Below are 14,686 nucleotides of genomic sequence, written 5' to 3' on the forward strand. Positions count from 1 at the left end.
CTGTGGAGGGTCATGGTGTCGACGTGGGTTTTCTCCGGGTGCTCCGGTTTCCCCCACTTACAGTTTGACCAATAAATTCACTGAATTGGATTTCTGATGCCTGAAAATTGTTTTAAAATTATAGTTCTAAGACTGACACACGTGCACGCTTGTCAATGTCCCAAATCTTTTTTTGTTGGTGTCATTAAAAATAACAAATCCAAACTGAGATCAGCAGCCTACAATTAGTTGCCCCCTGAAATAATGTTCCAGTGTCCAGCCTGATATTTAATGTATGATTTCACATCTAATCTGCATTAAAGGCCCTAATCTCTTATTTATTTCATGGTATTGAACAGGAAAGTAAGGCTTTGAGAGGTCAAAAGGGTCAAACTTTTGTATTCTAGTTGAATTATATAAAAAGAGTAACATTCAGAATGATGTTCGCTTGGTTGTAAGACTTTGGTAAAGTTAAATCTGCTCAGTGCCAGTTCCACAATCAGAGGCTGCAACTCAGGGTTAAGATGGAAATAATGTTGGAATAAAACCCTTAAAAAGTACATGATGCTGCTTTTTCCCACTGTGCCGTTCCCTCCTGGTGATGATACATTTTCAGCAGACGGTACTTTGGACATAGTATTTATTTCAGTCTTAAAAGTTTATAACAACTTCTGGATAACATGAAAAATAAACAAAAAAAAAAAAAAAAAAAACAGAACAAAAAAAAAATCAAATACACATTTTTAATCGCACCCCAGGTTGACAAAATTAGAATTCATAAAAGCAGTTTTGAAAAAATAACAATAAAATCACAGGAAAACATTTCTTTTCCCCCTAAAACAGCTCTTGCAGACTTACAGAACATCAGGGGTTGACACCTGATGCGAGAGGTGTCACACCTGATTTAAATGTACAAACACCTGTGGTTCAACAGGGTCGAGTGCGAACACGTTAACCAATTTTTGGATACAAATTCAAGGCAGCGAAAGTAGATTTGAAGGTTCCAGGGTCCCAAACAGGCCCCGAAACCTCAGGCCCTCTTTTTACAGCGAAGCCCAGCACCTGGAAATGTTAAAAAACACAAAACGAATATCACGGTTTTCTAATCAAGGAGCCAAGATTTAATTCAAATCCTTTTTGCACAAATATCTGTAACATTCCCCAATCATCAGACTACCTAAAAGCAAATCCCCTTTATTTCAGTTCAACATTTATTAATTCTACAAACTGAATACAAAAGATTGAAGCAACTGGCATCGTTAATATCATACAAGACTGTAATGTTTTAGGGAAAATGGCTCTGTGCTCAGTAGCTTTATTTTTCGGTGAAATGCCTGACCTTTGTGTTTGAAAACAGTGAACAATCTCCCCACAGCCGAATAAAGTTTATATACTTTTTATCCTCTTTTTTCAAATATATATTTATTATATATAAAATACTGTTTCATTCATAAAAGCCTTACTTTGTACAATATCTGAGTCAATGTGTGTCAGTGAGCAATGAAGTGAATGAATCAGTGTGTATGCGTGTGTGTTTGTGTGTGAGCATGTGAGCTAAAAAGAACCTGGAAAATTGTCTTATAACAAAGAACTGGTACAGATTCAGGACCTAATACACTAAAACAAAAGCTGTTTTACACAATATACACATTTAATTACTTACAAAAAAAAAGGAAGAGAAAGAAGGTGTAGGCTGATGGTTAGAAGGCAGGCTACAGCAGGGTTAGTACCACCAAATGTAATGTTAAACGACAGAAACATGACGGAGAGAGAGAGAGAAGGAGCGTGTGAATGAAGAGCGAGTAATTAAAAAGGCAGTCAGTCTCACTAAGGAAAGCTCATCGTCAGTGCATCTCTCATCTTGGATGTTCTGAAGTCAAAGTGCCGATTTGGTAACATGGAGACCATCCGTTCCTCATCGATAAGGCCCAAAACAAAACAAAACAAAACAAAACAAAACAAAAAAAGAGTACTTCTGTCTAGAAATGGGTGTACACTATCACGTTTTTGTTGCACCAACATAAAAAAAAGTGATTTAAAAAAAAAAAGAAAAGAAAGGAAACAAGGATGTTTTTGGGAAAAGAAGGGAAAAGAAATGAAAAATGCACTTTTGTTGTCACACATCCATCATGGCACCATTTAGTGGATATTTTTCTGCTTTCATTTTGAGGTACTTCTTAAGAAAAACAAAGACTAAATGTAAGATTTATTGACGTCAGTTTTTTTCTGTTTTTTAAGCTGTGTTGCACAGTAGCACCATTGTTTTATTCGAAGTTTTTTGTTTGTTTTTTCCGGAAGACAATGCACCATTGGAATTCCACCTTGTCGCCACGACGACGACCTATCCATTGCTGCGACCACCACCCCACTACTTGTCCCCCGTCATCCAATCATCTCTTGTTATTGATCAGGCGTCCCAGGCAGCGGTGGGTTTGCCATGTGCCGTTACGTCCTCTTCATGCAGACGACGCAACGACTGACGCGTGTCCGTAGGTTACCCGCCTTGAGGGTCTCCGACTGGGGCTTCCTGTAAGGGCCGGAGGGGAAAGGAGGTTAAGATGGAGAATTCTCTGAAAGATGGATGTATGTGAAAATATACACTTTCAGATAAATCAAATGTGCTACATACAGAAAAACACAAACCTTTTCAGTGCTTTTCTTATGTGAATTTCATTTTTTTCATTGATTACTTTCACTATTTTCTGACACGTTATTATTTAGATATTCATAATTTTCTGCCACATGTCAACATAAGTTTATTGCAGATTTAATTAGTTTAAAAACTTGGCAAAGTGGAAATGGACAACTTTAAAAACCCTCTTATATTTCCATGTGGTGTTACTGTTAGCGCTGCTGTAGCAACCAGATAACGTGTTCCTCAGAGCAGCAACTATCAATGTCACAGGACCCCAGAGAAGAGCCTCCTGCTGTATCAGGAACCTGACCTGTTACCACTGAATCATGCTGCAGCTTCTCTAATCAATAAACCAGCCTGCTGTCACGTGGATCTGTACCTGAACATCTCAGAGGGTTCTACAGTGGCCAACCAGAAGCTGTAGGAGTTGCCGTAGTAGTTGCACGTCCCTCTGCCATGGCACTCGATGAAGGGAGCGCTGCGGAACTCCTCCAGGCAGGAACCGGGGGAGGCCAGGGCCTGACCAGAGCCCTCTGCACCTGCACTAGTGTGCTGGGGAGGAAAAGAAAGACTGGTTATGTATTGTACTGCATAGATGAGATAAGAATACAAACATGTTCACACATTTCACAAAACTTCTCTATCCTAAGATTCCTTTATCCTTTATTATATACATAATGTAAAGCTTGAAAGTGAGGCCCTTTTTGCTTTGTCTTAGGTGCTTCAAAGGGCTGTTGGACAGTTTATACTTGGTGCTGTGCCTAAGATAGCATTAGGTTTAGATTAAAATTAAAAGCTGCGTTAAGCCTGTAGTTGTTATTGTAACTGTCAAGTTTAGGATCCAGAGAATGCATTTTGTAATCAAGGGTGGTGCGTGCAAACATGTTAGCGTGTACAGTAGTAATGTCCTACCATCATGAAGGAGTATCCTATCCACAGTGCTTCCCAATTCGACGGGCAAGAGGGAATCTGGATGGTCTGACTGTGGACTGCAATCACCATGGCTGGAGCTTCACACACTGCACACCTGGACACATACACAGAAATGTAAAATTTCTTGCATCTGCCCTCATTCAACCTCTCCATTCCTGTCTTTGGTCGTCGTCCTCTCTCCACCCCTACCTGCTAATGTAAGGCTTGATGCTCTCTCCAGTGATGGGGGCCATGGACATGGGCATGGGCTCAGGTGTGGACAACCAGTAGGAGTAGTCGTTGCGGGAGGCGAAGTTGCAGACGTTGTTTATGTTGCAGAACATGAAGGGCATGGTGCTGAACCTGCGCAGACAGCTGCCAGCCGAGCCTGGAATAGAGGACAGAAGAAGGAGAAGGTCAAATATATGAAGTGATTTTGATCAAATAAGATTGTAGCTAAAACATCATCCATCATACCGAGGTCCTGTCCGTGTGCCCTCTCATTGCCCTGCACATACAGCAGGGAGTAGCCATCATAGATGAGGTTAGTTCCCTCGGGACAGAAGGGCACATCCTGACCCTGGCTGTGTCGGGTGATGAGGAAGCCGTGGGCTGCAGACACGGATCCCGGTAGACCAGGAGGACCCTGTGGACCGTCTGAACCAGGGGGACCAGGGTAGCCACGTTGTCCTAAGATCAGAAGAAAGGCATACATATATTAAAAATGAGAAGGTATTCTGCTTCTACTTTTACAAATTATTAGGCCGACTTTCGGCAAGAGGAAAATTTCAACCACGAGCAAACTCTCTGTTTCACTCACCAGGTTGACCGGCGGGTCCATTGTCTCCCTTCCTGCCAGGTGGGCCGCTGAAGCCAGGAGGACCTTCTGGGCCAGAATCTCCTGGCTCACCAGGTTGACCTGAGAGCAGGGAGAGAGGAATGTCCTCTTTGTTAGATGAGCAAACCATATCTCATGCTGGAATTACTTTAAATTTAAAAGGTCAGACATGGACATAAGTAGTTTGATTTACAACTTGAGACACAGAATTCTCATGAAACTGACCCTCATTGGGTCCCATTAAAGAGTCCACATTTACTCACCTGGAAGTCCTTCACGCCCAGGACCACCAGGTGGTCCACGACCACCAGGCTGTCCCTGAGGACCAGGGGGTCCTCGTTCTCCCTTCACTACGATGGGAGCTGGAGGTACACCGGGGTCACCAGGAGGGCCTAGAGGTCAAACGTTATAAGGAGAACTCATCAGTTTGAAGTAATTTAAATGAATTTTAAAAGCAAATCTCGATGTTTTATGTTGAATTCAAGAGGATGTCAGCACAATAAGAAACATGAGACTCTCAATTTACGATGCTGCAGCATATTATGGTTAAGTGTGTCGTGATTGTACGGAGCTCATCTCACTCTTCACTGTACCTGAAAAGACAAATGTGTTCACTCACCAGTGGCTCCGATATCTCCAGGATCTCCAGGAAGGCCAGTTCCACCGGGGATTCCTGAGTCTCCCTTCGGTCCTGGCAAAAATACCAACAAAACAAATCTTTGGGCTTTGCTTATGATTAACCCATAATAACAAAATACTTTTTTTGTTTGTTGGAACAATCTGAAAATGTTGTAGAACATTGTGGACTAACCAGGGAATCCAGGGACGCCAGGCAGACCAATATCTCCTTTCACACCAGGACCACCAGGAAGACCAGGGGGACCCTTGTAAAAAAGAGGTCCAGACAGGTAAATACATCTCAGCTGACAATCACATTTAATCCCTTTGACCATTCCAACAAAAATTTTAGGGATTCTTTAACTTAACTTCTCTCACATCCTCTGAGTCCAACAGACCAAATTTTGAAAATTTCACAAAATTATCTTACCGGGAATCCGGAAGCACCAGACTCTCCCTTCTGTCCAGGGAAGCCCGGCTGGCCAGGAGCGCCGGGAATGCCCTTCTCTCCCTTAACGCCACCACTTCCTGGGGGCCCACGGACACCCACTGGGCCAGGTGGACCTTCACAGGCAGACATCAAAAGTCAAAAACAGGTACAGAATGATGGAGAAAACACAATATGGTTGTTCACACAAAGTTTTTCTTGTTATACTATCACCAGGGTCAGGATCGCTTTGGTTCCCATTTATCAACGAAAAAGCCAGATATTGTTTGAGAGTTCATAAGAACTCTGTAGAACTTTAGTTGCCATCTAAGTGGTTGACATCTTGTCCAAATTTTGCTTAATAACTAACAAAGATGTAATAAACCTAATTCTCGCATCACTTGACATCACATCACATGAATGGAAACTGAACTGACCCAGACCCTGTTTGTTACAATGCAGCTAGAACAGACTCAAATAACAATAATGAAAATACACAAATACAGCAGTAGGTCATCTGCATATATATATTTGTCCAGCCTGTACAAACCACCTGCACTTATGATACTCTATGTTAAAATAATTATACCATGACACGCAAAGGAATATCTCAGATATCAGCACTTTCCATTCATTCATGGAGCTCTTTGTAAGACAAAATGAGACGAATTTCATTCCCAAATATTATATAAATGACTGAGAAGACATTATTTTAATAAATAACACAGATCTTTAAATCCACCAATGAGATCATTTGTTTGCAACAGAGTAGCTTTACCTTAAAGAAGCTTTACACATTCACATTACACCAGAGTGAAACTCTTCATGCAAAGGTGAAGAGTTTGGATGACACTAACACAACTGGAGTACATGTTTATATGTTTTTGTGAATGTGTATGGATGTGTGATGTGACTGTGAGCAGTGCTGAGTGTCCAGCCTGTCCTGGGGTAAAGAAAATGGTAAATGAGTAAACAGACACATTAAAACTTCACCCTTAATTTCCCCCACAAATTCCATTTAAAAGCATGTGACACAGCATGTATCGACACCATCAAACCACTGGAGTCTAACCTGGAGGACCTAGGGTTTCCACAATTTCCAGGGAAAGCAGAGCCAGGTTGACGGCACAGGGCAAAAAGAAGAGGAGGTTTAGACAGAAGCAAGCATCAGTACAGAAACACAGCCAGACTAACCAGAGATATTTCATCTTTAAGTAGCCTGGTGGTCTTAACCAAAAAGGTTCCTGAATAGATTAGTTCTCTTCAAAAGGTCCACTGCACACTGCTATTATTTTGTTCCACCTACTAGATGATTGATGTTAATTTAATGGTGAGGAGCTGCTATGTTAGCATAACACCTGATTCTGTGCAGCAGTAAGTATTCTTAAAAATAAGCCGCTGTTAAACTTTAAAGTGATATTCATTTACCTGTATGTGAGACCAATGAGGCTAAACTCAAAATATTTGATTCATGACCTGCTAAACTAATCATATTCTCATCAGCCTCAGCTGGACCTTTGTGCTAATTAGCAAACGTTAGCATGCTAACAGGTTAAACTAACATGGTATGCCTACATACAGCCTCACAGGAGGAAATTTAGGGATTTGGGAGATACTGCTGGTTCCTAAACTATGATTAAATTACAAAAGTCTTCAAAATATTTTATGCTTGTGCATGAACAACAAAATTTCAGTAAAATCCAACAGAAGTTGAATTACAGTATGAGACAAACTAAAAACAATGATTTAACATTTCAGGTGAGTTAGTTATTTGATGTGTTTGTGTGCACAAACTGTATGATGTATGCATAACACATTCTGCACGTTAGATTTGTAGTTGATGGTGCCTACATGTGATCCAGATAACATGCTAATAGTGACAGAAAACTACTGTGAGTTTTAAGCTATTTTATTTATCATGAAACAGGTTTAAAAAAAAAACAAAAAACAAAAAAAAAACAGTGCTTACTTGTTAAAGGTGCATTATGTTACCATCAGTGTGCAAAGGCAGTGAGAGAAGAGAGTGATTAGGAAGAAATAAAGAGTAAGAAATAAGACAATGTAGTGATTTCCCAACAGTTTTCAGGTGAAATTTGTTCCCGCTAGATCAGAAAGTGGTCTTAAAGTCAGTCGGTGGTACTATAAGAACGTGCAGAAGAAGTCTGGACGCTGTCGATCTGACCTGAGGGACCTGCGACAGCCGGATGCATGTTTCATCGCGTGAAGAGGCGGGGCCACACCATAGTGGGTGGGACCAAGCCACAGGAAACAGGGGGTAAAATGTCATAGCTTCATTTTGTCACCTTGACACCCAGAAAAACACTTGAGTGTTTTTTTTTACTAGCCTAACACAGCGCTGGTGCGTGGTCAATGCTGACATTTATAAAACAATTGGCAGAATTTTTCAGATAAATTGATGGATGAAGGAAGGGTAGAGAAATTCATCCTACTGCACCCTGTATGATATGTACAGTAAATACTGAAAACCACTGCACTGGTTGCTCATATCAGACCCTGTGCATTGTCCTGAGGTGTGTGTCAGTGTTGTCAGCTCCTTCCAGCACTGTGTTAGGCTTGCTCTCAATGTGCAAGTGTATATCGGGACAAACAGTGTCCATGCAGATGAATGACCGGTGGGACAAAACACACTCAAAACAGCAGAGCCGGATGCAAACCCCAACACTCTCAATGAGACTCTGTTGTTTATGGTTATGTCATGAGGGCTTGGAGAAAAATCTGATACCTAGACCAGCTGTATCTGTTAAACTAAAGGCCCTGAAAACCTGTTTTTTCAGTTATACTCTACTTTGAGTATAGTGGCCCCATGTGAAGAAAAGTTTTGGTTGTTTCACACCTCTCTCACTTTTTGCAGGTCTCCTGTGGACTACAGGATTCGGGATTTGAAACTAGGCTTTCAGGGGATTTTTCATTGCAACTAACAAAACTGTGACTGGGTGCTGAATCCCATTAAAATTCAAAAAACAAAATCTATCTTTAAAATGTGTTTGAGAGTTTGTTCCAGGCTCAGCTGTTTCACACCAACATTTCTTTAAATGATCTAACACAACAGCAAACAATGGAAACATGTTTTATGGAGAAGACAAGCACACACACATATACAGTCCTTCAGGGCTGTGGAGAGATGACAGATTACAGCTTCTCCCATTCTGGGATCAGGAGAAGAGGGCAAGGGGGTGAGGAGACATGAGGACAAATGGATCGGTGGATAAAAGAAAACAAAAACTGGATGATGAAACGGACATCAAAGTGGTAAAAACGCATGCTCATTTTTGGGGGGTGTGGTCAAACCCCAGTGACAAACAGTGATTGGTGCACTCCTGACATCTCCTGGTGAAAAGGGACTTGGGGGGGGGGGGACTTTTATCATCCGTGCTTAGTGTTCTTGACAACGACTGGACAGGCGGTGCTCAAACAGTGACGTGGCTCTTAGGCCACTGGTGGCGATTGGTACAACAACATCTCATGCAAATCAACCGACATGAAAGCATTCACATTTAAAAGCTGTTCCTGCCACTTGCTGTCTGGTTCTTGCTGGTTCGGCAAACTGGATGACCTTAGTTCACAATATCCGTCATTCATCAGTGCAAAGCATATTGCATTCTTCTTAGATTTCCTACTAGGCAGCCACCATGGACTGTTTCAAACCCATTCTAATGAAATGGGATTTGTTGCATTAGGATCACTTGGATAACACTGCTAAGTTAAGGTTAGGGCTGGAATGTCTTTACAATAAACCCCACCCACCTGTTACTGTAGGTGAGTAAAGCAAATGATCACTCAATCTAGGTCTGATGGAGTCTATCAGAAAATGATCTGAAAAGATCAGGAAACCAGGCAGCAAATTGTGGCAGTACAGGTGTGGTTAACACTAAATCCAGGTCCTTTACCTGCTCTTCCAGGTGGTCCAGGGGGTCCTTGGAGTCCTTTGGGGCCCTGCAGAGCCAGTCCTGGAGGCCCAGGAGGGCCGCTGCTGCCTGAAGGACCAGGGGCGCCAGGGAAACCAGCATCACCTTTAGGACCGGGGAAACCAGGACTGCCAGGTGCACCGGGAAGCCCTGGGTCTCCCTTTGTGCCTTAACACATATTGAGAGATAATAGAGATTGTTGTATCAGTGCAGAGACAATAATCAGGATGAACAAAACTGTTTCATATACTGGGTGGTTACTCACCTGGCAACCCTGGAAGCCCAGGTGAACCGGGACCACCGTAACTAGGAAGCCCTGGATTAGAAATTAATCAGAAGTGAAGTGAATCAGATTTAAACAAAACTGAGTATACTACATGGATAGTCAAGCAACATCTACCAAACACGTCAGCAATTTTAAAAACACATTAAAATAATTTCTTCCAGGCATGCTGAGCAGTGACTTACCTGGCTCTCCTTTGATTCCAGCTGGACCTGGGATCCCATCCCGACCTGCCTGACCTTTGTCTCCTGGCAACCCTGGTGGTCCTGGTCGGCCAGGCTCTCCTGGTCTACCGGGAGCTCCAGAGAGACCTGGGGCACCAGGTCCGCCGTCAAGACCCTTAGGACCAGGAATACCAGGAGAACCTGACAGGAGAGCACACAGAAAAGATGGACAATGCATCAGTTAATGCTGCTTTGTTTTAGCTAGCAGCTTCTTGTTACCATCTAAAACACTGTTCATATCTTGGTATCAACTGTCTGATAATATAGGTACATAACATCATACATGTGCTTCACCTGTGTGACCTGCTTTTATGACTTCTGGGTTCAGGGTCTTTCCTGAACATGTTGTAGTTAAACATCAGATTTACCTTGGAATCCAGGGAGACCGGGGTCGCCTTTGGCACCTGGACCTCCTGGTAATCCTGGAAGACCGGGTGATCCTGGAGTTCCTTTAAGTCCTGGACTTCCTGGGAACCCTGGCTGGCCTGGTTCACCCTATAAGAGATATAAATAAAATGAGGTGTAAACCCAAATTTTCACTTTAAAGTTGTTCTGAGGTTGGTAAGGTCAGGTTGTATCCTGTACCTTAGGTCCGGCTGATCCGGGTGGTCCAACTCCAGCAGAGCCTGGTTCACCTTTGGCTCCAGGGAAACCAGGTCCTCCTGGCTGTCCTGGGGATCCAGGTCTACCTGACTGACCTGGTAGACCCTTCTGACCTGATGGTCCTGTGACATGATCAAAGTGTGACATCAACACTCATGACAAAGAAATCAGGTGCTGTTTTAGTCGCTTATGTCGACTGACAGACGCATAATAACCACCATCAAGACTGATGTTATCATGTTTGGTCCATTAGTGAGTTACATGTGTTATGTTGTTTATCATTAACGGTAATTATTTGTATGCTTGGCTACAAGATAGAAAATAAAACCAGAATCTCAAGCGCAATTCAAATAATTGCCTGAAAATGTAACTATTTCATCATTATTTTGGAAGAAATTTTAGGAAGTCACCAAGAACCAACTGGAAAACAAAGACTTAAGAGTTTCGAACCCACCTGGAAATCCCATTTCTCCCATGGTGCCTTTGAGTCCTGGTGCTCCAGGTCCACCTGGACTTCCTGGGATGCCAGGATCTCCCTTAGGACCTGCAGAACAATGGAAACAGGACATTAGAAATTTATTTGTGTGAACAGATGTGCATTTATGTATGCATGCGTGTGTATGTGTTAGGAAGTAAACGCATGCCTGGTGGTCCGGGCACTCCAGGGCGTCCATCTGATCCTGGCAGTCCAGGGTCACCAGAGAGACCAGGAATGCCTTTCTGACCTGGAAAACCTGGTGCACCTGTGGAACACAGACACACAGACACACACACACAAATGTAATGTGTATTTAATAATACGGTGAGTAGCAATTTAATATGCTAATGAGTTACTGTGTCATCGATCTTTCAGTGCAAGCAGTGAAGGTGTTTTCAACTGTACCTGGTAGTCCAGGATCTCCTTTGGCTCCCTTTGTGACTGATGGTGGCAGGCTGGGTCCTGGAGGTCCCTGAACACCAGGGTCACCTCTGTCTCCTTTAAGACCGGCAGAGCCAGGGGCGCCATCTCTGCCTGGGAATCCAGGTTCACCTGGAAAGGAGAAGATAGTAAGGCAAAGTATTAGCAAAGGCCTTTCTTTCTTTATTCTGTCTGCCCGACTTCTCTCGTTTTTGTGATGTATTTGGTGTCACTGCTCATTGCTGTGGTCTCTCTGAGCTGCACTTTCTGCCAGTAAAACTGCCGTTGAGTTTGTTTAATATGTGTCTTCTTATGGCTTTGAAATTCTAAACCCGTGTTTGCAAATCTTAAAACTTCAGTAAAACTCATGTTAGCATAAATTTCTTTAACATACATTAATGCAGATCATAACTGGCACAGAGTGTGTGATGTCTGTATGCAAGAGTTATAAGCGAGGTATGGAGTGTGCTTGCTGTGAGTACCTTTAGCTCCAGGACCACCAGGCCCTCCTGGGCCCCCTGGTCCTCCAGAGGGTCCTGGGGGTCCCATGGGACCCATGTCTCCTTTCTGACCTGCAGCCAGACAGACATTAGAGAGGAGTGGAGAGACGTTAGAGCAGAAAATTAACAAAGAATTGACACAGCTATAAGGAGATGGTCATATACTTTTATGAACAGTCAGACAGTAAGTTAAGCAGTCGTTCAAATGATGCGTTCAAAGAACACCAGTATAAAACTGTGTTATTCCAGTTTTCCAGTGTTTTGAAACCAATAAAAAAAAATTTGTTCGGCTTATAAAAGAGCACACAATAATCAATGAGCCGGCCACATCATTAACAGTCTGTAGTATTTACACTTACACTACATCATGAACAGATATTAATGATGTCAGAGTTATATTTTACCCTGTTGTCCAGGCACACCATCCCGTCCAGGTCCTCCAGGAGGTCCTGGGGTTCCAGCTGGTCCTGGGGAGCCTGGGAAACCAGGACTTCCTCTGTCTCCAGGCAAGCCCGGGATGTCTAGACCTGGAGGACCGGGGTCTCCCTTTTCTCCGTTTGAGCCTGGGAATCCTGTAATGATGATGTTAAGATTTAACTGTTTAGATACAGGAAATACAGCTAAACTCTAAACTCCTCTGGGCCTTATTCCCCTGGTGATGAGTTCATAACAAAATCAGATGTAAGACACATGTGTAACACAGACAAGATGGAAGTAATTATGTGCTTGTAGTAGACAAATCATTAAAAACCAAACAAAAACTATCCACACAAAACAAAGTCTTAATATCCCAAATGCTACCTTTTCTGTGTATGTGAAAGAATAACATAAACCTCCACTGAGTTATACTGTATGTGTCACCATGAAATGGCCATCAACCAGCACTAGTGTTGGGTTATAATACCTTTCTCGCCTTGGCATCAGAGGGTCGCAGGTAAGGGAGGGGCGTGTTTCAAAGCGCAGAGGGCGAAGTGTTGAATTAAGCCGAAGATCAGATATGGAGAACAGAGTATAATGCATTAAATGCATTAAAACATCTCGATGAAGCGGATTTTCAAACACTCTGAATATACACTGTGGCTCTCACAGAAAAGCTAGGTGTCACAGTGTCGTCAGGAACACTGGACATGTCCAGCAGTCCGATGCACACTCAGAGTATTTGATTATTTTACTGAATGTGGGTTAGTTTGTGGTTTTTGTGTACATTCGATGGAAGAGCGGCGTGAGGTTAAAGTGTTGAGGCGCCATGGTGAGGGTAGAGGCTGAGGCAAATACCGGTGAACTGAAAACTCTTTGAGGTTAGTTTACAACTGGTGCGCTCACGAAGAAAGAGCCTTGAGTGATGTTGCTCTGTAATATGGAACAAAGTATGGAGGATGGTGACGCAGGCAAGAAAGGGTGAGAAACATTTTTGGTGGCATCTTGAAAACAAAAGAAGCAAGAAGCGGGACTCAAGGCAGAAACAAGGTGTGAGGAAAAGTTCCCCCAGATCAAGGTACGACTGCCATCCAGTACTGTGGTAACCCTCATTCAATGTGCACACACCCCTTCATCACCAACCAAAATGGTGACTGTGCTCTTCAATCAGGCACAAAAACATGGACAAATGGGTGGTCATGCACAGTCTTGGTGACTAACAAATAAACATATTTCAAGAACATGTAAAAAAATGCATAAGTATTTTAGAAAATGAAAATCAGTGGCACAGACAAATCTCACTGTTCTTTTACTAACATGTTTTCTCTAAATCTGATGTGTCAAGCAACAGCAGTGCTGCCAACACAACAATAGGTTTGATAGATTTTTCAATTCTGAGGTAAGCTACACAAGAAAGTATGGCCTTATTTATCTCACCTGGTGGACCCATTGGGCCAGGCGATCCAGGTGCGCCAGGTTGCCCCAGTGAGCCGGTGATGGGGGATCCAGGTGGGCCACGAGCTCCAGGTATACCGGGTATACCAGGATCACCTGGACAGAGACAGATGAGAACTTTCTTTAGCTTTAAATTCTCACATATCTTACATACAATAGTAAATTCAAATCCCTTTCACCTCTGTGCTTCATCACACTCACACAAATAATAAAAAAATAAACATCACATCCCCAACAGAAGTGTAGAATACCTTTAGGTCCTGAAGGGCCATCAAATCCAGATCGTCCAGGTGATCCAGGGCTGCCGGGGAAACCAGGATCTCCTTTTGGTCCTGGGAATCCTTTAGCTCCAGGTGCTCCTGGTAAACCTGGGGGGCCAGGAAGGCCAAAGCCAGGTTCACCCTGTCACACAAAAGGCGGTAAAACGGTTAATTTGGGTCAGTCAAGAAGGCAGCCACTTGATGTACAGTACAGTATGCGAGGTACTAGGTGATAGATATTAATCCATAACAAGAACATGGGGCTGTGAATTGAATCCAAAATTTTGATAAAACTCTATGGTCTCTAAAAAGTTCTACGGTGTAACAAGAGGACCTTGGTTACGCATCTCCACAGGCATCATAAACAAATTGCTTCATATATCTTTAGAAGACACAAGCCCTGAAAATTCTCTTGTATCTTTTACAGATTCAGTGGTTGTTATCATATAGACCAGAAGAACTCAGTCTCAGGTTAAAGTGTCTACTAAACTTTCCATGGATCCATCCATCCATACATCCATTAATATATCTACCCACCTTGGGTCCAGGCAATCCAGGCTGGCCAGGGAGTCCGTCTACTCCTGGTCTGCCTGGTCCTGCAGGAGCTCCTGGCTGGCCGGGGATACCTGGGAATCCTGTGGGGGGTGAAGAAGAGGCATAAGATGTTCTGAGAAGAGGATGTGAAGGTCTAGGAGGGAGGAGCAAGAGGAC

The 14,686-nt window shown here is 43.0% G+C and overlaps 1 protein-coding gene across 1 annotated transcript in view; it reads right to left on the reverse strand.

The window, feature by feature from the left end:
• Positions 1-727: 727 nt before the first annotated feature.
• col4a5 (collagen, type IV, alpha 5 (Alport syndrome)) overlaps positions 728-14,686 on the reverse strand; it is a 41,815-nt gene continuing 27,856 nt past the window's right edge. The window contains exons 27-49 of the mRNA XM_070992692.1: positions 14,513-14,610; positions 13,967-14,117; positions 13,698-13,811; positions 12,248-12,415; positions 11,826-11,915; positions 11,329-11,475; positions 11,090-11,188; positions 10,900-10,989; positions 10,428-10,567; positions 10,211-10,337; positions 9,804-9,983; positions 9,601-9,651; positions 9,318-9,503; positions 5,413-5,546; positions 5,176-5,248; positions 4,984-5,055; positions 4,628-4,756; positions 4,347-4,445; positions 4,004-4,216; positions 3,737-3,914; positions 3,527-3,641; positions 2,994-3,166; positions 728-2,506 (exon numbers count right to left, since the gene is read on the reverse strand). Coding sequence (XP_070848793.1) covers positions 2,425-2,506; positions 2,994-3,166; positions 3,527-3,641; positions 3,737-3,914; positions 4,004-4,216; positions 4,347-4,445; positions 4,628-4,756; positions 4,984-5,055; positions 5,176-5,248; positions 5,413-5,546; positions 9,318-9,503; positions 9,601-9,651; positions 9,804-9,983; positions 10,211-10,337; positions 10,428-10,567; positions 10,900-10,989; positions 11,090-11,188; positions 11,329-11,475; positions 11,826-11,915; positions 12,248-12,415; positions 13,698-13,811; positions 13,967-14,117; positions 14,513-14,610 — 2,909 coding nt within the window. The 3' untranslated portion in view covers positions 728-2,424. The remainder of the gene's footprint in view (positions 2,507-2,993; positions 3,167-3,526; positions 3,642-3,736; positions 3,915-4,003; positions 4,217-4,346; positions 4,446-4,627; positions 4,757-4,983; positions 5,056-5,175; positions 5,249-5,412; positions 5,547-9,317; positions 9,504-9,600; positions 9,652-9,803; positions 9,984-10,210; positions 10,338-10,427; positions 10,568-10,899; positions 10,990-11,089; positions 11,189-11,328; positions 11,476-11,825; positions 11,916-12,247; positions 12,416-13,697; positions 13,812-13,966; positions 14,118-14,512; positions 14,611-14,686) is intronic.

The sequence above is a fragment of the Chaetodon trifascialis genome, chromosome 23 (genome assembly GCF_039877785.1).
Source record: "Chaetodon trifascialis isolate fChaTrf1 chromosome 23, fChaTrf1.hap1, whole genome shotgun sequence".
Lineage (NCBI taxonomy): Eukaryota > Metazoa > Chordata > Actinopteri > Chaetodontiformes > Chaetodontidae > Chaetodon > Chaetodon trifascialis.